At 34.3% G+C, this 17,997-nt stretch overlaps 1 protein-coding gene and 1 pseudogene across 1 annotated transcript in view; one reads left to right on the top strand and one right to left on the bottom strand.

Moving 5' to 3' along the window:
* Positions 1–15,509, top strand: part of Brip1 (BRCA1 interacting DNA helicase 1) — a 155,211-nt gene extending 139,702 nt beyond the window's left edge. Inside the window, exons 17-19 of the mRNA XM_071602934.1 lie at positions 5,022–5,104; positions 13,105–13,434; positions 14,729–15,509. Of these exons, the coding sequence (XP_071459035.1) occupies positions 5,022–5,104; positions 13,105–13,434; positions 14,729–15,453 (1,138 nt within the window). The 3' untranslated portion in view covers positions 15,454–15,509. The remainder of the gene's footprint in view (positions 1–5,021; positions 5,105–13,104; positions 13,435–14,728) is intronic.
* On the bottom strand, positions 5,687–9,771 carry LOC114104225 (small ribosomal subunit protein eS6-like; annotated as a pseudogene).
* Positions 15,510–17,997: the final 2,488 nt, after the last annotated feature.

Genomic DNA, 17,997 nt, shown 5'->3' with positions numbered 1-17,997 from the left:
ATCCTGACTTTACATTGATTTTGGTATTCTATAATACCAAAATATTTATTTAAAAAGTTAATCTGGGGCTGGGGATGTGGCTCAAGCGGTAGTGCGCTCGCCTGGCATGCGTGCGGCCCGGGTTCGATCCTCAGCACCACATACAAACAAAGATGTTGTGTCCGCCGATAATTAAAAAATAAATATTAAAAAATTCTCACTCTCTCTTTAAAAAAAAAAAAAAGTTAATCTGGATGGAAGAGGGAACTGTCTATCTGCTTCACATATGTATCTACAACTGATACTCCTGTTTTTAACTTCACTTTCATTGACATTTTAGAGTGCCTCAAGTTCTAAGTTTTTCCAGGAATTAATCTGATGGCCCTGGGTTCAATTCTCAACACCACCGCAATAATAATAATAAATAATAATAATAATTAAAATAATTATAATAATATCTAGAACGAACAATATCAAGGATGCAGGGAACAGGTTCCAATTCTGAAGAAGGGCAAAGAGAATGCTCAAAATAATTAGGAAAGGAAGCTCTGAGATGAAAGCTGTGCAGCAGGCCTGACTGTTATCATAAATTGGGTTCAGAGCATAAAGGGTTTGACCAAACTGAGAAAAGTTTTTAAAGCTGTGGCAAAGTTTGAGAATCAAATAAGTCACCAAGAAGACATAACAATCCTAAATGCGTATTTATCTAAAAGCAGAGTTTTAAAATACATGAAACAAAAACTGACCGATCTAAAGAAAGAAGTAAATCCATAATCATAGTTGAGAGGTTTTAAAATTTCTCTTAGTAATTGAACTAGTCAACAAACTAATAATGATATAGACGACTTGAACATTATATATTTTTAAATACCTTTATTTCACTTATTTATGTGGTGCTGAGGATCAAACCCAGGTCTCGCAAGTGCAAGGCGATCCCTCTACCACTGAGCCGCAACCCCAGTCCTTGACCAGTCCTTGAACATTATTAATCAACTGGATAAATTGACATTATAGAGCACTCCACCCAATAATAGGAAAATAAACATTGATTTCAAATGCATATGGAATATAGATCACCAAAAAAATCATACTAAGTATATTGTCTAACCATAATAAGCAATTGATTATTTTTTTAGTTAACAGTTAAACTAGAGGGCTGGGGTTGTGGCTTAGCCATAGAGCGCTCGCCTAGCATGTGCGAGGCCCTGGGTTCCATCCTCAGCACCACATAAAAATAAATATAAAATAAAATAAAGATATTGTATCCAACTAAAAAATAAATATTAAAAAAACAGTTAAACTAGAAATCACTAACAGATAAATGTTCACATCCTTGGAAATTAAACAGAATGCATCTAAATAATCTGTAGTAAAACAGGAAGTCTCAAGGAAAATTAGAAAATGTTTCAGACTGACCAAAAATGAAAATACAGCATATCAAAATGTATAGTTTGCAGCTAATGCAGTGCTCAGAGGGAAATTTAAACCATTAAATGATTATTTTAGAAAAGAAGAAAGAGCTGGAATCAATCTTAACATTTTAGAAAAAGAAAAACAATAATAAATGGGAAAAAAGGAAATAATAAAAATAAAAGCAGCCTCTTTTGAAAAGAACAATAAAATTAATACCTTTAACAAAAATTGACTTCAGAGAGAGAAGCCACAATTACTAATATCAGGAATAAAAGATGTAATGTTACTACAGACCCCACAGGTATGAAAAGACTATGGGAATATTGTGGACCATGCAGTATGTACATATTTGACAACTTAGATTAAATGGACTAATTCTTCAAAATTTCAAAAGTTACCCAAGGTGAAATAGGTAACTTCAATAGTAATCTATTAAAGAAATTGAATTCATAGTTAAAAGCCTTGTGAAAAAAAAATCTCCATCCAGATGGGTTCACCAGCAAATATTACCAAACATTTAAAGAAGAAATAACACCAATTCTATATGATTTCTTCTAGGAAATAGAAGAAGATGGAACCCTTTCTAATTCATTTTTTGAGGCCATCACTAACCAGCTACTAAAACCAGATGAGAACTGTATAAAAAAAAGTGGGGGGGTGTTGTTGGGTGAAGTGGCTCACAGCCTATAATCCCACTGATTCGAGAGACTGAAGCAGGAGGATTGCAAGTTTGAAACCATCCTCAGCAACTTAGTAAGACCTTGTCTCAAATAATAAAAAGGACTAGAGATATAACTCAGTGTACATTACCCTGTATTCAATCCCTAGTACTAAAAAGGAGCGGGGGTGGGAAACAGAAGTAAGAGGGAAAAAAAAACTACAGACCTTTATCTCTTCTGAACTTAGGTGAAGATATCTTTAGCAAAGTATTAACAAATTGGTTGAAAACATCAAAAGTGGTAGAACAGAAAACTGAAAATTCTAAAAGCAGTGAGAAAATAGACAAAAATAGTTAAAAATCTTTTTCAAAATTCTGGATATTAACCAAAGGTTACAGCATTCCAGGAAGCACTTATTCATGATGTTATAGTTAAAGCTTGGTCCCAGGGTTTCATAAACTGACTTCCAGACCACTCACGTATAATCGAATCAAGCCTTTATTGAAGCACACCGGTGGCGGCTGACCAGAACATAAAGCTGTTCCCCTGATCAGCCCCGAACAATTGCAAGGGCACTCCTTATAAGCCTGAAAACCGCAAAAAGGATGTTCAAGGGGTCTAGCCAATGCAAGCAAGCCAGGTTACAGAAGTGGGACAGTGCAGTCAAGCGGAGGGAAGCCTAACCAATCAAAGTTAGCCCAGTCACCCCAGTTACAGAAACAGAGCCCCGTTACCCTAGTTGCAGAAACAATACCCCATTAGGTAGTTCCGTGTTCTTAAAGGTTTCTATAGCAAAAGGAAAAGAACATCTTGCTCCAGTCATGACTCTTCTACTTGGCATGGTTGTTTTACAGGATGAAGTCATAAAACAAAATGGAGTCACATTTGCTCCTACTATCACAATAATAAGTGACTGAAATCTCCTTCAAGAACAGTGATCTCTGTGGCATTTTAGCTCACCTCATTTCTATCCCACTCTGTCCAAATTCACAGTACCCTTAAAAACCAGCAGCCAATAGTCTTGGTGAAAACCAGCAATGTGCCAACCATTGGATGGGATATAATTAGGCTAGAGTGCATACACAGAGTATTTTTTTTTCTCTTCTAACTGGATCAATCTAATTTCCTTCATATTTATATGGATACAAATTTAGCAAATCAGATTTGCCAAAATCCAAGTAGCACTTCAAGAGAACTTCTACTAGAAATTCAAAGATAACAGGTAACTATGAGCAAAGAACACAGTGTAGATTAGAAATTAATAAAGAAAAGTTTATTCACAGAGTATTCTTATAAAGTGTTATGTGACCTATTTGGTGGTTCCCTAGAAGAACCCACTCCCAAGGCCGTCTTTATTTGACTTAACTCTGAGCTCACCCAAGCAGTTATTTAACTTCATAGTAGCATAAGGCAATGAGTAAAATTTGGTCAAATAAGGATAACTAAAACTTTTAGAGAGAAAAGCTGAGGAAATGTCAATAGAAGATTAAAAGTTCTTACATATTCCTGGGATTTCACTGGGCTACACATACGTGTAGGACTTTGCACTGACATGGAGATCTGTACATGCCCAGGAGACCTGAGAAGACCCTAAGCTATCATCTTGATCTGTTGAAACAGGAAGTACATACTGAGGCAGAGTTGTTACCGCCTAAACATGTCTGTACATATGCAGAGCTTTTTAGTAAAGAATGGGAGACATGCTGGGCATAGTGGTGTACTCCTATAATCCTAGTGGCTCAGGAGGCTGAGGCAGGAGGATTGCAAGTTCAGAGCTAGCCTCAGCAAAAGTGAGGTGCTAAACAAATCAGTGAGACTGTGTCTCTAAATAAAATATAAAATAGGGCTGGGGATGTGGCTCAGTGGTCGAGTGCCCCTGAGTTCAGTCCCTGGTACCAAAAAAAAAAAAAAGAATGAGAGACATATTGGGCTTCAGACATTTAAAGAAATCTCTATATGCTCATTAGCTGATGAGTAATCTAACCAAGTAGTCTTCAATGGCCACACATAACAGAACACAGTCTTTCCAGTATTATCTCAGAAAAATCACAACAACAAAACAGCAATAAAAAACCGTGAGGAAGGAGAGGAATCTGATTTCTAGAGTTGCCACATTATATTATGTAAAATGTACTGTTGTTAACAAAAAATATGACATGGGCAAAGAAAGAATAAGGTACTTCAACACTCTGGGAAAAAAGGTAATCAATAGACTTTTCCTGAGGAAGCCCAGGCATTTTACTTAGTAGACAAAGTCAGTTAAACATATTCAAGAACTATGAATAAAGAATTGTAAGAAACTATGTGAATGATGGATCACTTCAGCAAATAGAGACTATCAATAAAGGTCTAATTTTTTTTTTTTTTTACAAAACTAATATAAATTCTAGAGTTAAAAAGGACAATAAATGAAATGAAAAATTCATTAGCAGATTTTGATAGTCAAAAGAAAGAATCTGGCTATTTAAAGTTAACATCAATTGAGATTATCCATTTTCAGGAACAGAAAGAAAAAGAATGAAGAATAACAATCCCAGAGATATGTAGAATCCTATCAAGCATATTATACACACAATAGTAGTCCCAAAAGGAGGAAAGAGAGAAAAAGAAAGAGAAAGTATATTTGTAGAAATTATAGCTGAGCCAGGCACAGTGGTACACTCCTGTAATCCCAGCAGCTTGTTGTTTCCGATTCTGGGGGTTAAACCCAGAGCCTTATATATACTAAGTAATCTACCACGGAGCTACATCCCAAGTCCCAGAGGATTTTTTATTATTATTATTTTTTTTTACCTACTTGGATACATTATATTGGGTAGCTTTTTCTGTAACTGTTATAATAACAGATTTGATTATAGGTGTGTATAATTGATACACCATTGATTTTCTTAATTTTCTGTCAATTCCTCTAGAAACCTAGCTTTAATCTTTCATGTTATATGTATTTTATTTTCCTTCTATTTTTTGTAGGTGTATTCGACACAGAAATGATTGGGGAGCTCTTATTCTAGTGGATGACCGTTTCAGGAATAACCCAAATCGCTATATATCTGGTAAGATTCTAAGCTAGGTTTAAAGTAAAAACTAGTGAGAATTTTTTTTTTTTCACTGTAGTAAAAAACATTAAAATCTGCCCGAATAGTGCAACATTAAGATAAGCACAATACTTATAGCAGATCTCTAGATCTCATATAATTAAAAGGTACAAAGCAATACCCTATTTCCCTCTACCTCATAACCTGGCAACCACCACTTTCTGCTTCTTTGAGTTTGATTATTTTAGATATCTCATATAAATTGAATTGTGCTATATTTATCCTTCTGTGACTGGCTCATTTCACTTAGCACAATGTCAAGTTTCATCCATGTCAAGTATCTGACCAGATTTTTTCCTTTCTATGACTGAATAATTGTATGTACATACTTATTCTTTTTATTTATTTGGCAGTAGACTTTTAGGTTGTTTCTACCTATTAGATATTGGGAACAATACTGCAGTGACCATGAGAACACAGATATCTCTTCAACATATTTCTATTCTTTTGAATAAACACCAAGAGTGAAATTCCTGGATCATATGATAATTATAGAACAATAGGTATTTACCAAGACAATATTATGAAGTTCTTCCCCTGTTTTCTTTTTTTTTGAAGGTCTGATCTTATTTATTTGTTACTGATAAAAATTCTTATTTTTGACTGGACTCAGACTTAGAAGTAGAAGCTCTCAGAGAAGACAGCCTATGTCTCTTGGCAATTTGTTCCTGGCGTTTTTCTTTGGCTTCTTTCATTCTCTTGGCCAAAAGTTTGGCAGATTCTGCAGCCTCTTCTTTATTCTTAGTACGCTGTTTCTTCAGAGCAATACGCCAGCACTTGTGTTGCAGGACACGTGGAGTAACAAGACACTGAATCTTTGGGGCTTTGGTCCTGGGTTTTTTACCTTCCTTGTTTAAGGAATGACAACATATTGGCAGACATCGTCTTCCTTAGAGTGATTGAAAAGTTTGCGGATTCTACTAGCTCTTTTGGGTCCCAGTCTTTGAGGTACAGTAGTATCAGTAAGTCCAGGAATATCCTTCTCTCTCTTTTTTTTACAATAACCAAGTTGAGAACGCTCAGATTGGCATCCACAATGCAACCTCGAACAGATTTGCACTTTCTCTCTCCAGTTCACCTGGGCCTATAACGAGTGCCCCTTACTCAGTAGTAAGCGAGCACAGCCATGGGTCAAGACACCCTGCTTCATGGGGAAACCTTGTTTGTCGTTTCCACCACTGATTTGGGCAACATAACCCTTCCATTCTTCACCCAGAGCATCCGCAGCAACTTCTATGACCATCGGCTTCTCATAAAAAGTACGAAGTTTGCGTTCATCGTCCACTTCAATGAGTTTCTAACAGCCCGTGGCTGGGAAGGAGATGTTCAGCTTTATCTTGGAGCAGCTCTTCCCCTGTTTTGTTCTATGAGTTTTACAGTATTGATTTATTCAATTGGTTCATATTGACTTTCTGTCTGGGGGTGTTAAAATCTTTCATTATTGTCATTTCTCCCTTTAGTTGTCAGTATTTTCTTTAGAAATATTTGGTTGCTAGAATATTAAGGGCATATATATTTGTAATTTTTATATCTTCCTAGTGGATTGACACATTTATTATTATATAACATCTTTTGTGATCTCTTGTGACAGAATTTTTTTTCCTCAATACTGAAGATTGAACCCAGGGCCTCATACATGCTAGGCTAGTATTTGACCACTGAGCTACATCTATAGCCCCTCTTGTGACCGTTTCTGATTTAAAGTCTATTTTTTCTGGTAAAAGTATAGCCACCCAAAATCTTTCCCATCCTTTCACTTTCAGTTTGTCTTTTTCTTGAAATCTTCTTAAATGAATCTTTTATATAGCATATATTGGATCCATTCAGCCCCTCCATGGCTTTTGATTAGATAGTGCTTTAGTATGGTCCACCCAACATTCAGTGTTGAAATCCTTAACCGCAAGGCAATGCCATTAGGACATGGAGTCTTTGAGAGGTGATTGGTTCATGGAGGCAATACCTTCCTCAATGGGATTATTGTCCACACTACTGTCTCTTGGGAGGACAATAATTCCATTCAGAGGAGTATTCCTTTCTCTGTGTGAGATTAAGCATGGTGACAGGGATCTGTGAACAAGGAAATAAGTGCTTATCAAAATACCAGATCTGCTGGTATCTTAATCTCGGAATTCCCAGTCTCCAGAACTGAAAAGGATAAATTTTTATTTTAAAATCACTCACTCTAGAGTACTTTGTTATAGCAACCTGAGTAGAGTAAGACAGGGAGCAAATACACTTATATTAAGGGAATTATTGATAGAGAAGGATTTACTGTTGCTATTTGTGCATTGTTTTGTCTGATTTATAGCTCTTTTGTCCCTCTTTTCCTGACTTTGTGTCTTCCTTTGTATTTCATTGATTCTTTTGAAGTGACATGCTTTGATTCCTTTCTCATTTTCTTTTACGTGGCTTTTCTAGGTATTTTCTTTGTGGTTACCATGGGTCTTACATGAAACATTTTATAGTTATAACAGTCTATTTTTAGCTGATAAATTCAATTGCATACAAAATATTTACATTTTTATTTTCCCTCAACACAGTCTATAATCAAAGTCACAAATTACCCCCTTTTTGTACTGTGTATCTGTTAACATATTTTTATAATTAGTTTTTATACTTTCATCTTTTAAATTCTGTATCAGCATTTAAAGTGATTTATGGGACTGGGAATATAGATAGATCAATGGTAGAGCACTTGCCCAGGATGCGTATTTCCCTGGATTTGATCTCTAGTACTCCTAAAAGAGATGGAGAGGTTTATGTATCATTGTTATAGACAACATTATCAACAAATTACACATTCATATGCTTTCTGTGGTTGTTTAGTAAACCTCCTTTAGCATTTCTTATAAGGCAGGTCTTAGTGGTTATGAACTTCCTCAGCTGTATGTGTGTGTGTATGTGTGTTACCGGAGATTGAACCTAGGGGAACTTAACCACTGAGTCACATCCCCAACTCTTTTTTGTATTTTATTTAGAGACAGGGTCTTGATAGTTCCTTAGGACCTTCCTAGATTACTGAGGCTGGCTTTGAATTCCTGATCCTCCTACATTGGCCTCCTAAGCCGCTGAGATTACAGGCATACACCACCACACCACACCCCACCTTCCTCAGCTTTTATTTATCTGAGAAAGTCTTTATCTCTTCTTCATTTAGATGGACAGTTTTGCCTAGTATTCTTTCTATCTTTTTCTCTTTTTTTTGGTAGTATTTATTATAGATGATCTTCATCATATTCTGTATTTTGGGGGATCCCTCTTCCCCAAATAGAAATCAATTCAGGAAGAGATCTCAGTAACATCAAAAAAGATGTTACAAAAATGTTTATGTTAAAATATCCTAATTGATTACTGAAAAATTATCATCTAGTTCTCAGGACCATTTATAAATATTTTTAGATTGCCTAGTATTTACTTTTGATTAGCAGTTATTTACTTTTGTTCTTGTTTTCTTTCATGCCACTCTGTTCTGACCTGTGAGTTTCTTCTAAAAAATCCATTTACAGTCTTATGGAAGTTCACTTATGTGTGATCAATTGCTTTTTTCTTCCTGCTTTTAAAAATTGTTTTTTCTTTGCCTTTGGGCAGTTTTGTTATAATGTATCTTAGATTATTTGGATTTTTTGGGTTTCTTGAACCTGGATGTCAGTCTTTCCCTTAGTTTGGGGATAATTTTTATTTTTATTTCTGTAAATAAGCTGTCTGCTCTTTTTTCCTCTTTCTAATTAATTTTTTTTAATTTGTATGTGATAGCAGCATGCATTACAATTCTTATTACACATATAGAGCATAATTTTTCATATCTCTGGTTGTATACAAAGTATATTCACACCAATTTGTGTCTTCATACATGTACTTTGGATAATAATGTCCATCACATTGTATTCTCTATCTCTTTGTTAAAATATATTCATTTATTTTCTCCCTCCTCTCTCTCTCTCTCTCTCTCTCTCTCCCTCTCTCCATCTTCTGAGTTCATGAGTGAGCACCCTTTGACATTTATTTTAAGTCCTTTGTCAAGTGATTCACATACATTTATTCCTTTAGAGTTAGTTTCTAAGGATTTGTCTTGTTTTTTGGGTAGGTCTGTTTTACCTGTTTCTGTTCTTCAGCTTTGTCATGGCATTCACACATTTAAAAGAACAGCCACCTCTCACAGCTTCACACAGGAAATGACCTTTACTCTTCAGGTCTACTAGGCATTCTGGGAGCCTCTCAAACCTTTTCTGTGGATCTGTCTTCTCTGGACTTAGGTGCCTAGATTCCTAATTAGAGGAATTTGCTAGTTTCTTTTTCCCTTTCTTTCTGTTTTTGGATGGACTAGTAATCTCTTGTGTTGTGGAGTCTCGTAAACAGCAGCCTGCTGCCCAGCTCTTTTCTCAGTGGGTTCCAGGCATAATAGAGTATGCCAGGTTCTGCCAGTGCTCCATGGCAGAGTGAGCAGAAACCAGTCCCTGGGTAGCTCATGGAAAAGCCAAAACCTTGGACACACACTCATCTTCTCTTACCCCCAACCCCCGAAGTGGCAACTGAGCTACATCAACCTCCATCTCCTGTATCATGGTTCCTGCAGAGCAGCATTGTGCTGCCCAGTTCTTCTTCTGTTCCCAGTAGTCCCCGGTCATGTGGACTATGCTTGTCATGTCAGCACTTCCAGACAGCAAGACAGGCAAGTGCCTCATGCAGCCAATCTGAAAAGTCAGAACTTTGGACATACAGTCCAGTCTTCTTTCTCTCCCGGGAGAAGCAGGAGCTGGGACTTTACTCCCAATCATATGGTACTGTTCCAAGGGAGGGACTGTGGTGAGAAGGTGCCACAAATTTTCCTACCTGCTTTGATGCATCTGGTTTTGCACTAACCTAGGTTCGGGAGCCTCTTAATTGGTTTCTGGATATCTCGTAAAGGAATTTGAGGTGTGTATGGTTGAATCCATGTCTCCATAGATGGAAGGTGGGTCTGAGGCTTCCTGTTCTACCATCTTAAAGGCTTTGTATTTAATGGCTTCTATTTTAAAAGACAAAGAGTTGAACAGAAAATATGAATTATTAGATCAAACATGGACAATTCCCATGGACTGGAAATCTAATCTTTTAATTCTCATATGTTTATAAAAATTCTATGTAAATGAGAATTTTGGTTATCAACAAAGATTAGATCAACTAGGATTCTTTAGTTTCATAGAATATGAGATATAATTCAATAATATGCATTTTTATAATATGCTTTGTTTGCCATTTTCGGAGTAAAAGCTCTTCCACAGAAATGAATTTTCTAAGAAATACTGTTTTTAAATTTAAATAAGCAAGTGTGTCTCTTTTGGCCACTTAGGTTTCTCTTTTGTCTTAGGTTACATTGAAGTTTGTTGGTTTTTATTTGCTACTTTAGAGATGCTTTAGTTGTTTTGAGTTTATGTTAGTCAAAATTTCTGAAAGGAAATAAAGCACCACTACATGGGACAAGATCAAGTAGAGGGTCATTTTTTCCCCGCTCAAATCAATAAATATGTGCCTCTAGTATTTATCCAGCGTTGACATTCTGGTTCAGAAGCTAATATGAAGAATTCACTCATTTTCAAAGAGCTGTGGGATATACTTGCATCTTTTTAAAAAATTTTTTAAAAGTTTTTGATAGACCTTTCTTTCTGCCTTCCTTCCATCCTTCCTTCCTTCTTTCCTTTTTTTTTTTTTCTTTCTTTACTTATTTATTTATATGCGGTGCTGAGAATCGAACTCAGTGCTTCACACATGCCAGGCAAGTGTGCTACCGCTGAGCCACAGCCCCAGTCCTACTTGCATCTTTATTACTTTATTTTTTAAGCTAAAATTTTCAATATGCCATAATAAAGACATGCTAAACTGATTTTTTTTTCACTAACTATGTGTGGACATGGTCTCTAACTTTCCATTTTAGAGTCTAATTACTATATTTTGACATTAAAAAGTAATTGAAGATTAAAGTAAGAATAGTTTTTTTTTCTTGATTTTCTTTCAATATAAAACAAGCAGTAGTTTAGATTAAGTAGTAACCAAAAGTAAAAGTACTAAGTCCTAGTATTTAGTCACCAGGTGGAGCTCAGATCCTTTCAAGTTTTCGGTAGCAAATAATGACATCTTATACTGAAAAGGTTTTCTTTGATTGCAAAAAGGTCAAAATGAAAAGGCAACTATATAATGCTAAAATTTTTCAGTTTGGGGGAATTTCATTTTTATTTGGTCTAATCATTTTTCCTAGGAAACAAAAAAGGTTAGAGGAAATCTGTTTAATTTTTCTTTAATTTTAAAATCTAGAATCTAAACTTTTACTTCCTAGTTCAGAATTATTTAGAGATTTTTAGAATTAAATATTTCCTGTTATTTCTAGAGGGTTTTTATTTTCTTTTTCTGACATAAATTGTAAAATGTTTTCCTGGTAATATTGGGACAACACCAAACAAAAATTTTTTTTTTGGTGGGGTACCCGGGATTGAACTCAGGGGCACTTTATCACTGAGCCACATCCCCAGCCCTATTTTGTATTTTTTATTTAGAGACAGGGTCTCACTGAATTGCTTAGTGCCTCACTGTTGCTGAGGCTGGTTTTAAACTCGTGATCCTCCTCCCTCAGCCTCCTGAGCTGCTGGGATTATAGGTGTGTGCCACTGTGAGTGGCATACAAATTCATTTTGATAACCACTTTTTATTTAAATTCAATTTGCATAAATAGATAATTGACAGAAAAGCTCCCATTAAAAAAATTAAAGGGGACTGGGGTTGTGGCTCAGTGGTAGAACACTTGCCTGGCGTGTGTGAGGCCCTGGGTTTCATCCTCAGCACCACATATAAATAAACAAATAAAGTGAAAAACCCATTGGCAACTAAAAAATATATTTAAAAAATTAAAGGAATGTATTTGAAATGGAAATATAATGATTTGGGTTTCTTGAAACCCTGTTTTATCTTTCTCTGAACTTACAATACCATAGTGACTTTTAAAACTAATTGGTCAAAAAAAAAAAAAAAAACTACTAGTTTTAGTAACATTATGCAGGGAATACTTATTTTATAAAAATCAAGATTTTTTTTATTGTGAAGTGAACCATAATACTTTATACTCTGAATATGGTTAATTTTTATGTAGTTTTCATATATCACAGGTCAAATCATATCCTATACATTGATTTTTTATATATTTTAAAATTATTTAATAAAAATTAAAATCAGATATGATTTGTCCACAAAAGAGTGTTATTTCTTTCACCTCCACAATAGTTTAAGATGTATTTGGAATTGATCAAGAAAACCTTTGAGACTGGAATTGCAAGTTTATTTTTTGAAATAGAGCCAAATTTGGAAGGATGGAATGGAGGATTATATTGTTTACAACTTCTAGATTCCCATGAAAAAAGTAGGCATTTTTTGTGAGGAATTATGATATAATTTATTTGCTTTATTCCCTAGATATTCTCAAACGAGGTGAATAAAGACATATCCTGACTTAACCATAGTACCACTTAAAATTCTTCAACTTTACAATTATGAAAGAGATGCACATTCAGCAGAAACCATACTTTACTTTTGATCTTTTTCAATTTTGATATTTTTCTAACAAGTGATACATGGTATAATTCTCATTTGTGAAACTGGGCAGCAACAGTGAGCTGCATGTCCTACGCAGCCAAAGTGATCATGCCAATAAACAACTGGTACTCTATAGTATATACTGTGTTGCTCAGCTATCATGTAGGATAGGTTAGATGCATTAAGTGCTTTTTCAATTTACAATAGTTTCAGCTTAATGATGGGTTTCCCAAGATATAACCCCATTATAAATCATGTGCATATAAAATAAAATTGAAGGAAAAAATATTGAAAATCATTCTGAATATTCAAATGCAAATTAGATTACTTCATTAGAAAAATGAAGTTTTTTCTTAATACATACTATCTTACACATACCTCTGGGTTTACTTTTTCTTTAGGACTTTCTAAATGGATAAGGCAGCAGATTCAGCACCATTCAACTTTTGAAAGTGCACTGGAATCCTTGGCTGAATTTTCCAAAAAGCACCAAAAAATCATTGATATATCCAAAAAGGACCAAAAGTGTATACAAGACAGTAAATCTACTCTTGAAGAGTCCTATTTGGAGAATGATAGCCCTACTTATTTACTTGATACATTAAGTTATCTACCACCAGAACATCCTACGAAATGTAAAACAAAAATGTGTGTCCAAGAACTACAGTGTCCTAAAGTGATTACTAAAAACTCATTTCTACCAAGTGATATCATCTCTAGAAAAGAGAAAGGTATGAAAAGTTCTGCCCATTTATATTTGATAAAGAAGTCTTTCATGATAGAGAAATGATATTTATTTTGGGATAGATTTATTTCCTTAAATATGTTGAAACTTATAATAGAAATTGTTATCAAAAATAGTGAAATAATACGGTGGACTGGAATGGGGGACAGACCTTTGTCAGGGCATGCTTTTTGGTTTTCTGTTAACTGCTGTGCCTTTTACTAGCTTTGTGATTCTTAGCAAGCCACTTAACCTTTTTGAGTCATAAAAGAAAAAATGTATACCTGCCTAGCTATCCCTCCAGCTTGGGTTATAAAGGTCAAATAAGACATATTGTAGAGATGATTGTTATTTTAAAGTTTGTGTAAAAATTGGTTTAATTTGGAGATGCTTCTCATATGAACTTCTTTGTTTTATGCCATATGATAAAATAAATATTTTAGAGTGTATTAGAAATAATAGTCTGTATCAGATTAGCAAACAAACCTGCTGTGGTTTTGTAAATCAGTTTAACAGAACTCAGCCACACCATTCATTTACATAATTACAAACAACAACAAAGTTGACTAGGTGTGTGTATTTCACTAGAGTAGTACAATTAAGTAATTGGAACAGAGTGTGACCTGCAAAGCCTAAAATATTTGCTATCTGGCCTGTAATAGAAAAAGTTTGCCAAACTCTGGTTATTGTATATAAATTTAATTTTTTAATTCATATAGCATTGTATCTTAACATCGATTTTTAAACATTTATTTTGTGGTATATGCTTCTGAGTAAGTGTCATAGTGAATCCAAGATTATTGTACTGGTAATCAGGAAACCTAGATTCTAGTACTGGTCTTAACTACTAACCAGTTTTATAACTTTGAACAAATAATAATGGTTCTGTGCTTGTTAGTTTCCTTATTTGCTATATAAGGAATTAGTCTAGGGCAGCTTTTCTCAATCATTGATTGGTGAATTTTCAAGGCATATTTTTATGACTTGTTCCCTCCTTTACTGAGCCCTTTTCCTTTTTACCCCTCTTTTTCTCATTCAATATTGAGGTCCCTGATGTGTAATTTGAAGTTTAGAAGACAGCATTATAACTTGGGCTAGGAAACAATGAGATTGATATTCCTTTCAGAATTAAAATTCTGTTCTTTAAGTTCTAAGATGAAAGTCTAACATTACTGATCTTGGGCTCTAAATTATGTATTCTACATAGTTGTTTAAGCATTCCTAATTTAAGAAATACTTATAACAATTATTATGTTAGCTAGGAGCAGAAAGTTAAAGTTTTTAAATTTTTGTATTTCTAGATGATCCAGTATTATTGGAAGAGTCTGTCCAAGCAAAGAAAGCTGAAAAATTTGTGATTTCCAGATCCTCAAGCCCAACTTTCAGTAAAGAAACAAAGAAAGTTAGCTGGTCTAACTTTAATTCTTTAGGACAGTATTTTACTGGCAAGATGCAGGCTGTTACACCCCAGCTCAGTACATCAGAGAATTGTGCCTCTAGTTCTTCCACTTTCAAAGAAGAAAATAAGGAAAATAAAACTACTTTGCCACTTACTGATAAATATGATTCCTCAAATATAAAAGTAAACATGCCGTTTGGGCTATGCCCTCAATCGGAAAACATTATTTCATCAATAAAGATTGACACTACTCTTTCCAAAAAAGATCATTCAAAACAACTGTTCTGCTCTAAAGAAGCCCAGGATCCAGATTTGGAACTGTCTCAGAAATGTGAAGAAGCTAAACATTCCAGTTTAAATACAACTTTTGAAACAGAAGTAGAAGATGAATCTATCTATTTTACACCTGAACTTTATGATTCTGTAGAAACAGATGAAGAAAAAAATAAGCTAGTTGAAACCGATGGATTCAGTAATAATTCAAATTGCATTTTAGCTGGAGACTTTTTTGAAATTAGAACTATGAAAGGAGTGAATTCAGTCAGAGATGTGAAAGCTGAGGATTACACAGAAACAAAGTTGAATAGAATCACTCATATTGAAGAGAATAAAATTAATGACATGTAAAGAATAATTTACGCATTCGATAAAATGGTCTTACTTTAAATTTTCACTTTAATTCATTGTTATCAGATTTTTTAATCTAATTTTATGTTCAGAAATGTAAATTTTACTATTCTCAAATTTTGATAAAGTGATTCATACAAAGTTTATTCCTCTAATAAGTCTTACTTAGCTAAATGTAATTTAAAATTAATCAATCTGAAAGATATCTACAGTTTACTAGGGCACTTCCAATTTCACATTAACTGTTCATATTTTGTAGTCCGCTTTATCCATTTATTTTCACGCTGATATATAAATATTAGTAGCAGTTGCATCTAGTCAAATCTCAGCTACATTTCACTATATGTTTTACTTTCAATTGGTCTGACTTTTTTCTTAGATATCAAAATTTGTCTTGAAGAATTTATTCCCTAACCAAACTGCCAAGTCAGAAAAATTAAGGAAGGAAATAACATGCTTTCTCCACCCCTAACCCTTTTTAACTTTACTTTGAGGCACAGTTTTGCTAAGTTTCCTAGGCTGACCTCCAACTTGTGATCCTCCTGCCTCAGCCTCCCAAGTAGCTGAGATTACAGATGTGCACCACTGTACCTAGCAACAGCATGCATTCTTAACTGAAGTTGTTTTACCTTTCGTTTGATAAAGCTAAAATTAAACATCATGAACAAAATTATGTAAAGTTAAAAAAAAAAAAGCCAAATGAAATATTCCACATATTCAATTCTTAATTATTTAACTTCATCATCATTACAGGGAAAGGTGATAATTGATCCCCAGCTCTAGAGGGGAAGAAAGTGGTATTTTATAATATAACTTAAATTATACAACTTTTATAAAGATAGAAAACTTGATGTATAAATTTAATAAGCAAACCCATATATGTACTACAGCTGAAATATGTTTCTTTAAAGGACATGAATCCTTTCTGTAAATTTTGAGTGTGTTTATGCTTTAGTGAATGAAATTATACATCTGATCAAAAATGGTTATAAAAGATGTTCTTCTTAACAGGCGTGATGGTGCATGCCCGTAATCCAAGTTATTTAGGAGGTGAAGGCAAGCGAATCGCAAGTTCGAGGCCAGCCTTCGCAACTTAGTGACGCATGTCTCAAAAAAGTGGCTGGGGTCCGGGTGTGGGACTCAGGATGAAGCTTAGTGGTAGAGTGCCCCTGGGTTCAATCCTCAGTACCACAAAAGGCAGGGGGGCTGGGTGGTGTGGCCATTTCTGACTTCATTCCAAAAATACATACACTAATCTTTTTCTAAGAAACATCTGTTATTCAGTGGGCAATTTGGACTTCTTGTGAGTGACTTGAATTGTTTTGTTTGCGCCTAGTGATAGAACCCAGGGCCTTGCATATGGTACTCAAGGCTTCTACATTCCCAGACAAAACTGAAATTTTATGAGCTGTGCAAGTAGTTCATATAGCATGTTATCAAGTCAGAATTACTAGTAGTCAGATATTTTTAACATTCATTTAGAGAAATTATTACATATACATATATTTTGCTTTCATTTTTATAGCATTTTTATTTAATACAGCTTATCTCCTTCTATAGCATTGGTTATTGCAACCCTAAAAATAGTTAAGAGACATTTAAATTGACAGTTTATCAGTTAAAGAATTTATCTCTAAATATTGGGATATATTAGACCCCAATACTAGATTCCTAATATTATGTATTTTTCTTAGTTGTTCAGTAAGTAATAAATACCAAACATTAGATTAGAATATAATTGCTACATTGTTTTGAAAGAGTGAAACCATTATTCCCCTCTAAAATTGATTAAACTACAGATAAGGGTAACATGGTAGGGGAAAGAGTACCAAGTAGAAGATAGGAGACTTGGACTCTATTCCTTGCTCAGGCTCTAATTTGCTAAGTCATATTGGCAATACCATGTCTTACACAGAATTAATTTTATCTATGAAATGTAAAATTTAGTACTATAAAGTCATACAAACCCCTTTCTACTTTAAATATATAAGATTTAAAGGAATATCTGTTGACATTTTACTCTGAGTCAGTTTTGACTTGCTTTTATTCCAAAATGCTTAAAATAAAACATACATTTAGGGAGCATAGGATAGGTACATAATGACTTGGAAAGCTTAAGACATTTTGGGGACTTTTAAATTTGACTTTAGAAGAATTGCTAAAGTACATGAAGAAATCAAGCATATTATTTTGTAGTTAGATTCTACTGTTATTACCCAATTTTATCATCCCCTTTCCCAAAATAAGATTTTTTTTTTATTCTTTCAAGAATCTAATCCTTTTAGGCTAAGATTTTTCCATTACTGAGAATGTGCATAGACATGTGCCACAAGCCTTTAGTAAAACTAAAAGGTGTTTCAAAAATTTTGCACAATGATATCACTGTTGAAATAGGTCTATAGTCACTCCTCAAATCACAATTTTGACCAAGATGATAGTCCAGAAGTAAACTACTGGCTTTTGTAGAATAGAAGGTATTCATTACTGATAACATGTTTTTTCTTAAGATGTTTATATCATTGTTAAAACATATGAAAGCATTTG

This window comes from Marmota flaviventris, chromosome 17 (assembly GCF_047511675.1).
Source record: "Marmota flaviventris isolate mMarFla1 chromosome 17, mMarFla1.hap1, whole genome shotgun sequence".
Lineage (NCBI taxonomy): Eukaryota > Metazoa > Chordata > Mammalia > Rodentia > Sciuridae > Marmota > Marmota flaviventris.
The sequence above is the reverse complement of the archived record's forward strand: the minus strand, read 5'-3'. Positions and strand labels throughout refer to the sequence as shown.